This window comes from Mastigoproctus giganteus, chromosome 1 (genome assembly GCF_048544385.1).
Source record: "Mastigoproctus giganteus isolate SK-2022 chromosome 1, ASM4854438v1, whole genome shotgun sequence".
Taxonomy (NCBI): Eukaryota; Metazoa; Arthropoda; class Arachnida; order Uropygi; family Thelyphonidae; genus Mastigoproctus; species Mastigoproctus giganteus.
This window is the reverse complement of record NC_143575.1, coordinates 5,581,154-5,595,834: the sequence shown is the minus strand read 5'-3', so window position 1 is coordinate 5,595,834 and position 14,681 is coordinate 5,581,154. Positions and strand designations below refer to the sequence as shown.

The 14,681-nt window shown below is 37.4% G+C and overlaps 1 protein-coding gene across 2 annotated transcripts in view; it reads right to left on the bottom strand.

Moving 5' to 3' along the window:
* Nucleotides 1–14,681, bottom strand: part of pea (ATP-dependent RNA helicase pea) — a 358,942-nt gene that overhangs the window by 79,452 nt on the left and 264,809 nt on the right. For both annotated transcript variants that reach the window (XM_090371271.1, XM_090371265.1), the window contains exon 19: nt 14,279–14,460. In XM_090371271.1, coding sequence (XP_090227397.1) covers nt 14,279–14,460 — 182 coding nt within the window. The remainder of the gene's footprint in view (nt 1–14,278; nt 14,461–14,681) is intronic.

The window sequence follows — 14,681 nt, the reverse complement described above, 5'->3', positions numbered from 1 at the left end:
ACTTCATGATCCATTTAGTTGCATGAATTATATAAAAAAAAAAAGGTGGTATGAGAAAGTCCCAGATTAAAAACTAAAATCACAAGTTAAAAATTATACAATAATTTTTAACCAAATTAGACTAGTTCAAAGCTAAAAACTAGACATCTTACTCAGGAAGCTAACCATGAAATAAATTTACATACCTTACAACAAATTGACATCCGTAATAACATCTTACCCCATATGTTTGGCATCACCAAACTCCATAAACCTGACCACCCATTACGCCCGATTATTTCTTACAGCAAATCCGCCTTTGCGAATTTATCTTCCTTCCTGGTAAAGATTATCTCTCCTCTCATGAAGCTTTCTAAATTGAGTTTATAATACACATCAAGCTTTTGAAAGCATAAACCCCATTACGATCTCTGATAATGACTTGTTAGCATCAATTGATGTAGTGTCCTTATATACTAATGTTGACCTAAATTACACCTTACAAGCCTTACGCGATCTTCTAACTTTGGATAATACTTTAACCAGCCGCACCTCACTTAATATTGACAGCATTTTAAATCTTGTTACTGTATTGATCAAAGCTAGACATGTCCAAGATCAGGTGTATGAACCAATATTTGGACTCCCTATGGGTCTTGGAATATCAGCCCCCCCCCCCCCCCCCATCTGAAATATATCTCGCCACTGTAGAACATCAAACTCTCCAATCATTTCGAGCAGATATCAAATTCTACATCTGCTATGCTGATGACGTTCTATTAACTGGAGACAAAAAATTACCATCAACAATCTTTTTATTAAGTTTAATTCAATACATCCCAGATTAAAATATACCCTGGAATTAGAAACGAATAACAATTAATTTCCTCAACTTAAAATTACATAATATGGGCAATGGTACAAAAACCTACTAAGTACAAAACAAACACAAGCAAATACCTACACTTTCATTCGTATCACCCCCCTCTGTATAAAAAAATCCGTTCTTTATAATCAAGTCTTTAATGCCTTAAAATATTGCCATTTGGCTTTTGAGTTAAAACACCTCAAGGAAAAGTTTACAGCTAAGATATCAGTCAAATTAATTCAACAAACTATTCTAACAGTCCAGGATAAAATTCATAACCTTAACAATCCTGTCATAAAAAATCCTAACATTTCAAATACTCGTGTTGTCCTCCCTTACCACCGTCAAATCGCCAGATGTTTACGTCAGGTCTTTGCTAACACAGATATTTCCTTAATTTTCTACACTTACAACAAATTGGGAACTCACTTTAACAAACACAAAGAAACCCATGTATACGACACGGGAGATATTAATAATATAGTTTATCTAGTCAATTGCCAGTCAGACTGCAATGCATGTTACATCGGGAGCACTACCAACAAATTTGGATCATCCACCACCGCAAATACAAGCACATACTACCACATTAATAGTTTCCAAACACGTCAAGGAAACCACGGAGCTCTCTCAATACATGCATCCTCACAACTATAACCCCTCAATTGATGCTGCAATTACCATTATTAAATTAAATTCAAGCTACAAGCTCCCTCAATGCAAAACTCTCATTATAGAATGGTGCCAGTTTCACACCAAACTTCCGGCTTCCCTTTTCCCAATTTGGAATCTTGTGCGCATTAAAATATGTGTTCAGCAAAACATTTCGGATACTTAAAGTTCATGTCGATTCTATATCCTTCATTTCCTTAGTGCCAACTGAAGACGTTTTTAATGAAAGTCCATCGTTCATGACTATTGGCCTTATTCTCATTTAAACATAACTTTATAGTTTTACGTTTTAAAACTGACAGCTAGAGGAGGATGCAGTGCACCTTTGAGCTAAATTTTAATTTTTAACTTATTATTTAAGTTTTTAATCTGAGACCTTCTCATTACCCCCTTTTTTTTATATAATTCATGCAACTGAATGGATCATGAGGTGAGTGCCGGTTTTATTTAAGCTTTGAGTAAAGCGCATATTTCACAGTTGACAGTGCACTGATGAGTCAGTTTAGTGTGACATAAGCAAAAATAAGAGTGTGTTATAGGCTCGAATGAGTAAAATGAACAATTGTACAGAGAAATAGAGTGGGCTAGTAAATCAGAATGTCTTATAATGGGGGATTTTAACTTCATAGATACTGAATGGAACTTGTGATTGGTCACTCGCACATTAGTAAGACTCTTGTGGATTTATAGGATGATAGTTTTCTGCAGCAGCATGTTCAAGAGGCAACCAGAGAGGGTAATACTCTTGATCTGGTTATCAGCATTGATCATTCGTGTATTAAGAATTTGCAGATAAAGGAACCACTAGGTGGCAGTGATCACAGTGTACTGATGTGGGATTTACGTAAAGATATAATTACCATCAAGGGTAAAGGAAAGGGTTTTTGCTTCCGTAAAAGTGACTACATTGATCTCACAGCTTTTAAATTCTGTACAGTGGGATCAACTGATGATGTTACCAACAACAAATTCTAAGTGGGAAGCATTCAAGGAATTAATCGTGGAAGCTACTAAAAGTTGCATACCTATTAAGAAATACTGTTCATGGTTTAGGCCCAAATGGCTGTCAAATGAACTAATGAGACTCTTGGCAGAGAATAAAAATGCATGGGATGCATTTAAATTATCAGGTGACACAGAAGCCTATGAGAGATATAAGCTAGCCTTTAATCAAGTCACAAAGGAAGTTAGGCAGGCGAAGGCAGATTACGAGAAATCTTTGGCAAAGGATGCTAAGAAAACTAGCAAGGATTTCTTAACTTATATAAACTCTAAAAGGAAGGGGATGAATCTGATTGGTCCACTTGATATTGATGGTTTGACTGTTGATGATCCTGGTCAGATAGCAAAAAAACTGAATGAGTATTTTGCATCTACATTCACATATGAGGAGTTATTAAGGATTGAGAATACCAGAAGGTTATCAAATTGTAGCAGGGTGCTTAATGATTTTGTAATAACTGAGAGCAAAGTGGAGCAGAAATTGTTGAAGTTAAACATAAGAAAGGCACCTGGGGTGGATGGGATTTATCCAGTTATATTATAGGAGGCGGCAAAGGAACTAAGCAAACCCTTAGCCATAATTATGAGAGCATTCTTGGACTCAGGAGAGATCCCCATGGACTGGAGATGTGTAAATGTATCCCCAATTCACAAAGGGGGATCGAAGGGTGACATGAGTAATTTCAGACCAGTTAGTTTAACTTCTGTTCCGGGTAACATAATGGAGTCACTGGTTAATGATGCATTGCAGGATCATCTAGACAAGACTTCAGCAATAATTCAGACACAGCATGAGTTTGTTAAGGGAAAGTCTTGTCTGACAAATTTGATAGGATATTATGATGTGGTTACAAAGGAACTCGATGCAAAAAATAATTTTGATATCATATAATTTGATTTCAGGAAAGCTTTTAACACTGTTGAGCTTGGAAGACTACTGTACAAATTGGAGCAGAATGGTATTAAGGGTAAGTTGCTACAATAGATAAAAGGATGGTTGAGTGGGAGAAGAGGGTGGTAATCAATGGGTGCTGCTCTTCATGGACTAATGTTATTAGTGGAGTCCCACAGGATTCGGTGTTGGGTCCTCTGTTGTTTTGTATATTTATCAATGATATTGATGAAGGTATATCAGGCTTAATATCGAAGTTTGCAGATGATACAAAGGTTGGCAGGGTTGTTAATGACAGTAATGGCAGTGCGCTACTACAACAGGATCTAGAAAATTTGGGAAGATGGGCTGAGAAGTGGCAACTGAAGTTTAAAATTGACAAATGCAAAGTACTGCATATGGGTGAAGTAATCCCAGAGGAACGATTACTTCACCCATATACCATACTAACTGTGTGGTACTACACTTAAGGTGGTAGAAAATCAAAAAGACCTGGGAGTAATGTGCAGTCAGATATCAAGTTTTCTCAACAATGCAGACAGGCTGCAAGAGCAGGTCATGGGGTTTTGTCAAGGATATACAGGAATTTTGCTAGCAGGGAAAAGGAGGTGATTGTCCCTCTGTATAAGGCAATGGTCAGGCCGTGCCTTGAGTACCACATACAGGTCTGGAGGCCTAATTTTAATAAGGATGTAGATTTGCTTGAGCATGTACAGAGAAGGGCAACAAGATTGTTGAGGGGAATGAAGGGATCCTCTTACCAAGAGAGGCTTAAGTTCTGCAAATTGCAGTGGCTGGAGACTATACACCTGCGAGGTGATCTGACTGAGGTGTATAAGGCCTTGAATGGGTTGAGAACGTTGAATTCTGATGGGATTCTTCCACTTGTTCATGTTACTAACCTAAGGAGGCATAAATTCAAATTGAGGAAAGACAGATGTAGAATAGATGTGCAGAAATTTGCCTTTAGCCAGTGGGTGGTTAATTGCTAGAACAAACTTGAATCTGTTGTTGTGGAAGTTGATAGGATAAATAAATTTAAGGAGGAACTGAATAAACATTTAGAGGGAACGGTCGTGTAAATTTTTTTTTTTGGCTGATGTTGCATAAGCTCATACGCTTGCTTTCTTGCATTGCATGCCACTATTCTACTTCTACTACTATTTTCCATATATTATTATTTTTTTATGAAAACCCCAAACAAGAGAGGTATTAGAATCTATAATTGGTAAGCGGTTGAGAAGATGAAAAAAGATATTTGTCGATATTATACTTGAAACTTCTGTAGATTGTAATTTTCAGGAAATACATATGAAGGAAGGTTGTTCCAGAAAACGGCTGTTGAATGAATAAAAGAGGAAGATGAAAAGTTGGTTCTGTGAGTTGGAAGTTCGACAGTAAATGGATGTTGGCTGGTGGTGGCACGTGTTTGGACTGTTTTGAAAGTGAGAGCAGGAATCATGGAAGTCAATTCAGAAAAACAGTGCCCGTGGAAGTATCTATAGAAAAGGCATGCAACAGAAACAGAACATTTATGAGACAGAGAGTGGAAAAACGTCTGTAAGCGACGAGTCTTTAATTAACCTAACTGCCCACTTCTGAATGGAATCTAGAAGCCTGAGAGAGGTTTTGGGGGCACTGCCCCAGGTGTGGGAACAATATTCCATGGTAGGGCAGATTTGCGATTGTACAGAGTGAACAGGTGTTTGGAAGAAAAGTAACAACAACGAGAGAGAGAGAGAGAGAGAGAGAGAGAGAGAGAGAGAGAGAGAGAGAACCAAGGTTTTTAGATGCAGAGGAAGCAATATTTGTAATATGCTTGTGTCAAGAGAGATTAGAAGTCAGGGTAATCCTCAAAAGAGATATATCATCTTGCCTAGAAATCAGAGTTTCACCACATATAAGTGTAGCAGCACTTCAAGCCTCCAATAAACAAAGTGGTGGTATTGCATCGGTTGATGAGAGTCATATACCACCTAATATTGCCTGGTAACATAGAGAGGCAGCATTCCTCTGTGTCGTGTAGGCACCACACCTCGACCCCTGCTTACATTCGTTCAGAACTGGGTGGTCACCCACAGTACGCATGTGCATGGGGTGTTATACCCAGGATTACTAACAGTCCCACCATTGTGAAGGTGCAAGCAGAGGATTTGGCTGTCACAGACCATCTGGACTTTGCCGAAATTATGTCCACTTGACTTGAGTGTCACCCAAATATTAGTTCCATCAGCATTTTAGACTCCCAGGTAGCAAAAGAACAGTTTGTCTGGGGTATCCAAACATCGTGACCATCATGTAAGTAGTCATTTCTTAATATGTATGTATTAATAAATTAATTGTTTTAAAATAAGATTTAAATTACTGTTTTAACTGGACAAACAGAAAGCAAATATCGTAGTGGAACATTTTAATAAACTAAAGTAAGAAAACAAATTAGTACAGAAGTTTTCAGATCAAGGAGATTCTTCTTCTGCTGATTATATGGTATTACAAAAACAAAGAATGCCCGGTAGTGGTCACGTGAGGTAAAGTGTGGCACGAGTGCAAGCAACAATTACTGTTTGGAGTTAGACATTTGTGAAGTGTTCTCCCCAGAAAATTGCACCAGCCAGGTGGCACAATGAAGCAGCCAGGTTGAATTATCAAGTGGCTGGGCAGGGAAATGTAATAATTCGCAATATTATAAAATTTCTATTACAGTCAGTCCTCGTATACCACGATAGTTGCGTTCCTAGAAACCCTCGTGCAATGCAAAATCGTGCAATATAAACAACAGGCCCTATGGGAAAAATGGGGTTAGGTGCCGACCACCCAAGATTGACCACACATTTGTAACCAAAACATTACCAAACACAATAAATAATCGTAACAAAATACTTACACATTTTATTACGACTATTATGTAATAAAATATTGCTAATGCTTTTACTTCTATTGTAAGCAAACTTGTTTTTTGTTTGATTTTCTATCCAAACAGATGACAGGCTTTCCATCTCTTCCAATTCTTTGTGTCTTAATCTAATGGATTTTAATTACACTTGGAGTTGTTCCTGCTATGAAAGTTGTTTTTATTTTCTCTGCATTCTTTGTAATTCTCGGCGTTGCCTTATTTAGGTCTGTAGCATGTGCAATATCACATGATCTTTCATTTCGCTCAAAGCATTTCACAATTTCATATTTTTTCTCTATCGACAGAGGCGGACTGGCCATAAGCCTTATCAGGGAAACCCTGGTGGACCGGAGGCCGGTGTGATTTTGGCCATAAACCATAGTATGAGGCCACTATAAATTTCCCCTGCTAAGAATTTTTGACCCAGTCCGCCTCTGTTTATCAATATTGCTTTTCTTTTTCTCTCTGAATCTGCAGTGTCTTCACCAGGACGCTTCCTTTTCACACCTTTTAAATATTTTACTCATTTTTAGGGAACAAAGCTGCGCGTGTGTAGCAACTGAATAAACAACACCGTAAAGGCAGAGATACACTATTAACATCTCACATTTTACTAAAGCACATTTCTAGGGGTTACTACCATAAAACAATAAAAACAATTTCCAGTTGCGTTTCTGCTAGTGGAATCTGTTATAAACTGGTAGTAAACTCGATCTAATTGCATTTGCGATTATACCGATAGCTGGAATTGTGTTGGTTTTTACGTTATTATGGTGAAATGTATCTCCCCTTCAATGATATAAAAAACATAAATACATTTTCAGAATCTTCTCTTCATTCTTATTGTGTTGCGTTCGGTTGGGGTGATTCTGCATTCGACTGCCATTTCTTGTAAACACAAAGGCGAATCGTGCATAAGCGAATTCGGTTCGTGTTATATAAGATACCGTTCCCCTATTTATAAATCGTGTATGATCAAATTCGTGTAGTGTAAACACGTGTTATACAAGGACTGACTGTATTTACAAATGTGACTTAAGCGATCAAAAGCATATAATGTTAAATGGTAATGGTGCTTTAAACCTCAGCCAACCAGATATCTCTTCCACTCATTCCCATTCACTCATGCTAGGTCACTCTTTCTTCCACCAAAACTGCCATTTATTCCCTTTTACCATAATTCCTAGTTCACTCGTGCCCAGCCTATTCATTCTGTCTTTCATTCTCATTCATTCATTCTCAAGAAAATATTGTAGTGGAATGCTTTAATAAACTAAAGTAAGAAAACAAATTAAAACAAATAAGTACAGAAGCTTTCAAATTCAGAAGATTCTTCTTCAGCTGATTTGACCTGGTTTTGGTGCATTATAACCTTAGTTGCTAATGTGAATATAAAATCTAAACCAACCAAACAACCAACTTCAGCTGATTATACATTATTACGAAAACAAAGAAGGCCTGGTGGTGGTTGTGTGAGGTAAAGTGTGGCACTAGTGCAAGTAACAATTACTAGTTGGAATTAGATGTTTGTGGCTGTGATTGCAAAGCAACATACATGGTGTGCATGCCAACGTTCATCACACTGGAGGATATCAGCCTCTATAATAGGATGAATACATGCTCCTTTATTGAGGTTTAAAGCACCATGGCAATGCGATTCTAGCCACAATCATTGGTGGTAACTTTGCGAGTGGTTGATGGCTTCGATGTCTCCGCATGCGTCAAGATCGTGCCAAGATGACCAATAATGCTCTGCGACCGGCGAGTTCTCCAAATCAGAAGGCTGGATTGCCCTCTCATGCTCTGAGATCCAGTCTTTGAGTCTTCGGTTAGATTCACCAATGTAACAACCACTGCAGTCACGGCAGGAAATGCGATACACCAAGGCGCTACATAACAGGGAGGGGATAGCAGTTCTCATTCTCAAGAGAAGGGATCATACGTACAGTTGTAAACATTTTACCCGGTGGGTGTAAAGGATTTTAGAGAGGCATTGCAATACACCAGGGTAATGGGGGATAAAGCTGGTCCAGAACGTGTTATCGTTGTGGGAGGCCCTAGTGTGTGCTGCGAGCTCCCGGTCCTACAGATCACACTTATCTAGGGCACAAGTAGAGTAGCCACACTTGGACAGATCCATCTTTATTCTCATAACTTCATCATATCTTTTGTCCGTGTAATTGGAATGGGTCCAGGCATTGGCGAAAAGGGTGTGTGCGGTACTGAGTAGCTGGCTGTGGGCGTGTGCCAATCTATAGTTGGTTAATTGGTCAGCATACGTTGGTTTATGGCAGACCGAGGTTCTTAAATGGGTGCCCTCGTGCCGTCTACAACATCCAGAAAGGAGATGGCATTGTGCGATGGCCTGTTGAACTGGGACCGAAGTTCGGTCACCTAGGGCCTCCCACAGTGATAATACGATCTTGACCAGCATTATTTCCAATTACCCCGGGGTATCACAACGCCCCTCTAAAATTCTACACACCCACCAGGTAAAACATTTACAACTACTTGGCAGAAAACTGTGATCCCTCCTCTCGAGAGTAAAAATGCTGATCCCTCCCCCTGTCACAGAGTGGCTCGGTGTATTGCATTTCCTGTCATGACTGCAGTGATTGTTACATTGGGGAATCTAACAGAAGACTCCGAGACTGGGTCTCAGAGCATTATTAGTCACCTCAGCATGATCTTGACCCATGCCGAGACATCAAAGCAATCGACCACTAGCAAAATTACCACCAATGATTGTGACTAGAATCGCTCCACATTTCGCATTGCTATGGTGCTTTAAACCTCATAAATACACCACACTGGAGGCTGTTATCCTCCAGTGTGGTGAATGTTGGCACGCACACCATGTATGTTGCTTTGCAATCACAGCTACAAACATTTAATTCCAACCAGTAATTGTTACTTGCACTAGTGGCACACTTTACCTCACACGACCACCAGGCATTCTTTGTTTTCATAATAACGTATAATCAGCTGAAGTTGGTTGTTTGGTTGGTTTAGATTTTATATTCACATTAGCAACTAAGGTTATAATGCACCAAAACCAGGTCAAATCAGCTGAAGAAGAATCTTCTTGATTTGAAAGCTTCTGTACTAATTTGTTTTCTTACTTTAGTTTATTAAAGCATTCCACTACAATATTTGCTTGAGAATGAATGAATGAATGAATGAATGAGAATGACAGACAGAATGAATAGGCTGGGTACTCAGTGAACTAGGAATAATGGAAAAGGGAATAAATGACAGTTTTGGTGAAAGAAAGAGTGACCTAGCATGAGGGAAAGAGAGAGTGAATGGGAATGAGTGGAAGAGCAAATGTGGTTGGCCGAGGGAATAGAGTTGGGAATAACTTACATTACTTTACATATACTAACAATCATTTACTAATAACACAAACACTGCATTCTCCCCTTGCCTGCACCACAATTGAGAAATCACAGTGGGTTGGGATGCCCGGGAAGTGCGGTACAGAGAGCGAGAGTTAAATAAATGAAATGAAAGCCAAAAGAATGAATGTGTAAGTGTGTGAGAAAAAGAACACAAACCATAAATTCTACAGTCAAGTACACACTAACCCTAGTTGTAATTAGTATTTCAATTTACACTACATATCACTGCATCCCCCCCTCCCCCGGTGTTTGAGAAGGAGATGAATAAGTGTGAGTGAAAAAAATATATATATATATATATATACATATATATATACAGTGAAACTTCCCTTTAACGGACAGCCATGAGGAACGAAAATTTGTCCGTTAGAGAGAAGTGTCCGCTAACAAGAACTCTGAGGGAGAAAAAAAAAGAAAGAGTGAAAAATCGTTAAACGTTTAATGTAAAATTAAATTAAAATATATACAGATTTTGAACAATATTTTTGTAAATAATATACAATTACATACACAAGAGATAAAGAAAAATCGTTAAACGTTTAATGTAAAATTAAATAAAATTATATACAGATTTTGCACAATATTTTTGTAAATAATATACATACAATTGTGCTATGCATATTATGACTTTATCTTAAGAAAAATACATACAGTAATCACTTATTTTCTTCTGCACCTTCTTCCGGCTGATAATTTTGTTTTCAATATTTTTTTGGAGTGAAGAAACCATCGAAAGTCCTTGTATCTTCTTCAGCGGCGAAAAACATTTTTAAATGATTGATTTGTATGAGCGCTTCTTCTATTTTCATCAGTGGTTCGTCGTTAATATGTTCTTCGACAGAATGACCTCCTTCCATTTCTTCATCCTCATGAGGAACTTCTTGAAAAATATCGATGATAATGTCGTTGATATCTAGAGCACCATCTTCTGTAGTGAGGTTCGAGTCTATATCTTTCTAGCCTTGTAGCGGAAGTATCATACATTATCAATAGATGTTGAAGTTCTTGTTCTTCTTGCTGCTCCACATTGCTGTTCACAACTTCAATTTTTGAGTTTGAGAAGCCAGACTTTACAAAACAGCTCATGACAGTTTGTTTTCTAATTGCGTTTACTGAAGAGGAAATCCATTGAATCGCATCTAGGATGCTGAGTTTCTTTGCAAGGTCACTGGCACATGTTACATCGTTCATGTTTGCAATGAGATGTCTTAAAACACGTTTTCTGTAGTGAAGTTTAAAATTTTTTTATTATCCCTTCATCCAAGGGCTGACACTCTGCAGATGTGTTTGGTGGCAGAAAAACGATTTGAATGTTGGACAATTCAATGTGCGGGTAAGATGCAGCATTATCCATGAAAAGAATAATTTTTCTGTTCTGATGAATCATGTTTTGGTTAAAGTGACTTATCCATTCGCTCATGATATCTCGTGTCATCCACGCTTTTTTATTAGACTTCCAGTCAACATTCAAATGATTCAACTTTATGCCCTTGAAACAACGAGGATTTTGTGGTTTTCCTATAACAAGAGGTTGTTCAAAGTCTCCCAACATATTTGTATACAATAGTACAGTCAAGCGTTCCTTAGAAATTTTTCCGCCCTGGCACTTTTCGTTTTTTAGACACATTGTTTTTTCAGGAAGAGCTTTAAAAAACAACCCTGTTTCGTCACAGTTGTAAATATCCTTAGCTTCAAAATCACGACATAAATCTTCCAAATTGACGGTCCACTCTGTTACAACCCCATTATCAACAGATCCACCTTCACCACATACGGTTTTCCAAGAAATTTTATGCCGAGTTTTGAACTTGTCTAGCCATCCCACAGAAGCTTCGGACTCATTTACTCCCACAGATTTCGCAACCTCCGAAGCCTTTTCCCTAATAATAAGACCATTAATGGGAATTTTTTTAGCACATGCGCGATAAAACCACTCATACGTAACATTGTCAATTTGAAGTCCAACAGTTTTCAGGAATGATTTTTGAACCTGATTATTTCCGTGTTGCCCAAATTGTTTGAGCAGTTCATTTTTTTTTTCTTTAGGATGTCGCTTACCTGCATCTTCCTGATTTTGAATTTTGCAGCAAGATTGCGAACACTATTTTTTTGCCGATCACGCATTAATGAGTTCGACTTTATCTTTTAAAGTTAAATGTTTACGAGAAGACACTGTGAACTTCACACGACACTGAACAAAACTGAAAACTGAAACGACGAAAGGCCGACAAAATCCCCCCCCCCACCGAATTCATCAGAAGTTTTACACGTGCCTTAAAATTCTTGAAGGGTTTAGATAGAACCGCGACGTAGGCCTTGATAAAATTCAGAGAATCAGAAATAGAAAATAAACACACGATTGAGCCAATACGAGGAAGAAACGTTCCTAGAAAAAGGGCCATGAGCTTGCCCACTGTCCGTTATTGGGAGATCAAATTAAGTGCTAATCTGAACGAAACAGTGCAGATTGCCTGTCCGCATCCGTTATGGAGAATGTCCACTAGACAGAAGCTGAAAACATTAAAACCAATAGAGGAGAGTTGGGGAATTTGAAAATGTCCGTTGTAGAGAGATGTCCATTAAAGAGAGGTGTCCGTTAGGAGATGTTTCACTGTATATATATATATATATATATATAAAACTTGGAAAAAAACAAAAAAAAATTTATAAAATATAAAAAAAAAGTATTAAAAAAATGAATGAAAATGTGGATTGTGAATGGAGTAAATGTGTGTGTCTCCCAGCCCTTCGCCTGGTGGGTTCCCCACTGCTGGCTAACATGTCCCGCCCCCAGAGCGGGATGGGCAGTTTGACCTTCCTACCCGATTCGACACTACATGGACCTGACAACCATTACTGACGAAGACATACTGCAGGGCTTTGCTGCCGACATGCCATTTGGCGATGTGAACTGGGTTACTCTAACCCGGTTCCCTTTAAAACCCCATCTCCAGGCAGGGGAGGGAGGAGACGGGTCTCTGTCTCCCCCCATATTTCGTTTAATCTTGTTTTAAAATGTTAGAAAATTTATTCATTCCCACTTATTTCTCATTTATTTTCCATATTTTACTATATTTCATTGTTGAAAAGGTCATATTTCTTTATAACGAAATATAAAGAAATATTCCCTTGAAAAAATTTGATGAATTTTTTCAAGGGAATGATTGATTTCATTACATAGAGGTCCGACTGTATATTATTTTTGTTTTTTACATATTTAAAAAGCTACTTAATTTTATTTATATCAAAGTTAAAATTCATTCTGTTGCATATTAGCATTAGTGTAATCATATTCAAAGTAGATCACATGTTCTACTTTGATCACATTATGTTTATATATTTAATATAGTTGGCAAAGGACATTATGTGGTTGTTATCCATTGAGAATTATTAATATATATAATTAACCACTCTTTTACCACGTGGAGTTTTTAATATATATTTTATTAAGCATAGCCTAAACTAATATATACAATAGTGTGATGTTTCGGGTATCTTGCCGATATCAATGATCAGACCATGCTGCTGACCGCCCTCAGACCTGAGGGCGGTCAGCAGCATGGTCTGATGATGGGTGTCGGCATATCTTGCCGATACCCATCACACTATTTAATATATACAATAGTGTGACACACTATTGTATATATTAAAAATTCCATGTGGTAAAAGAGTGATTAATTATACATATTAATAATTCTTAATGTTTATAAATTTAATTTTTATGTGCTGATTTATATATATATATATCTGTTTGTTGGGAACTAAATTTTTTTACAAACACAGTGGTGATTGGTGTTGGTGGTGGTAGGCAAAGAAATACAATAATACAAGAACTGTAGTCAAAATCATACATATGCTGACCATCACTATACGCTGTTCACTTTAATTTCAACCCTGTATGAACAAATACAAGTCATTAAGTAAAGCCCCTATTGGTTAGCTGCAAAATAACAGCAGTGCTTCAGAAACTGACCAATGAGAGCTTTCCTCAATATTTGTTTATGTCAGCATTAAAGTTAAGTGAACAGAGTAGTTTAGATAAACAGTAATGAGAGATGTAACACTGCTGCTCATCCAAATGGAAAAGTTTAGGTTCCTCTAATCATCAATTCCTGTTGATGATTAGAGGAATTTCTTAAAAGATATTTTCACTCAAGATTTAAGCATTCAGTATTTATTCAGGTGTAGGAACATCCCCCTCAGATGTTCTAGGTATTTCACTATAATTTGTATGTGTTATCTGCAATTAATTTAAACAACTGCACTGAAATACTCCTGCAATCCTATTGTATAGGTATTTTATCACACAAAACATACTAATTAGACTGGGAACTACAGACAGTAACAGCAACCTGTAGTAGCTTTATCCCTCCATTTGATTGTGATCAAATAATAAATAATTTGTTATTATTTATTACTTTATTTATTAATAAAATAATAAATCTCCATGTTAAAAAAGGGTGACAGTATTCTCTCCCTCCCTTTTTTAACATAGAGATAAAGATTCAAACTTGAATTTTAGAATAGTAATATATTTTAAATATTGCAATCAGATTTTAAAAAATAATTACTTTTCTTGATCCTGGAGGAGCAGGCTCAAATATACGACTTTGCATTTCACTAGGCAATGCAGAATAAACTGGAAGAATAATTAACTCTGGAACAGAAGGACCCAAGGATTTCATCCGTTCATAAAGAATTTCACATGCAGTGTCTATCTCTTCCTGTCCAGTCAGAAACAGCAAAATGTCACCTAAACAGAAATTTAAAACCTCACACACACACATATATTATATATCTGATATAGTTACACTATGCAAGACAGGAGTACATTTTTTTCCTGCACATAATAATAGTAGTTAGTATCCTAAAACCATCAAAAAAAAACAGCAAGCAGTTGTAATGACCTGTAAAGATCAAGCTGTAGTAGTGATGAGCTATAAAAGAGAAGAAACAGTTCAATGGCAGACACGC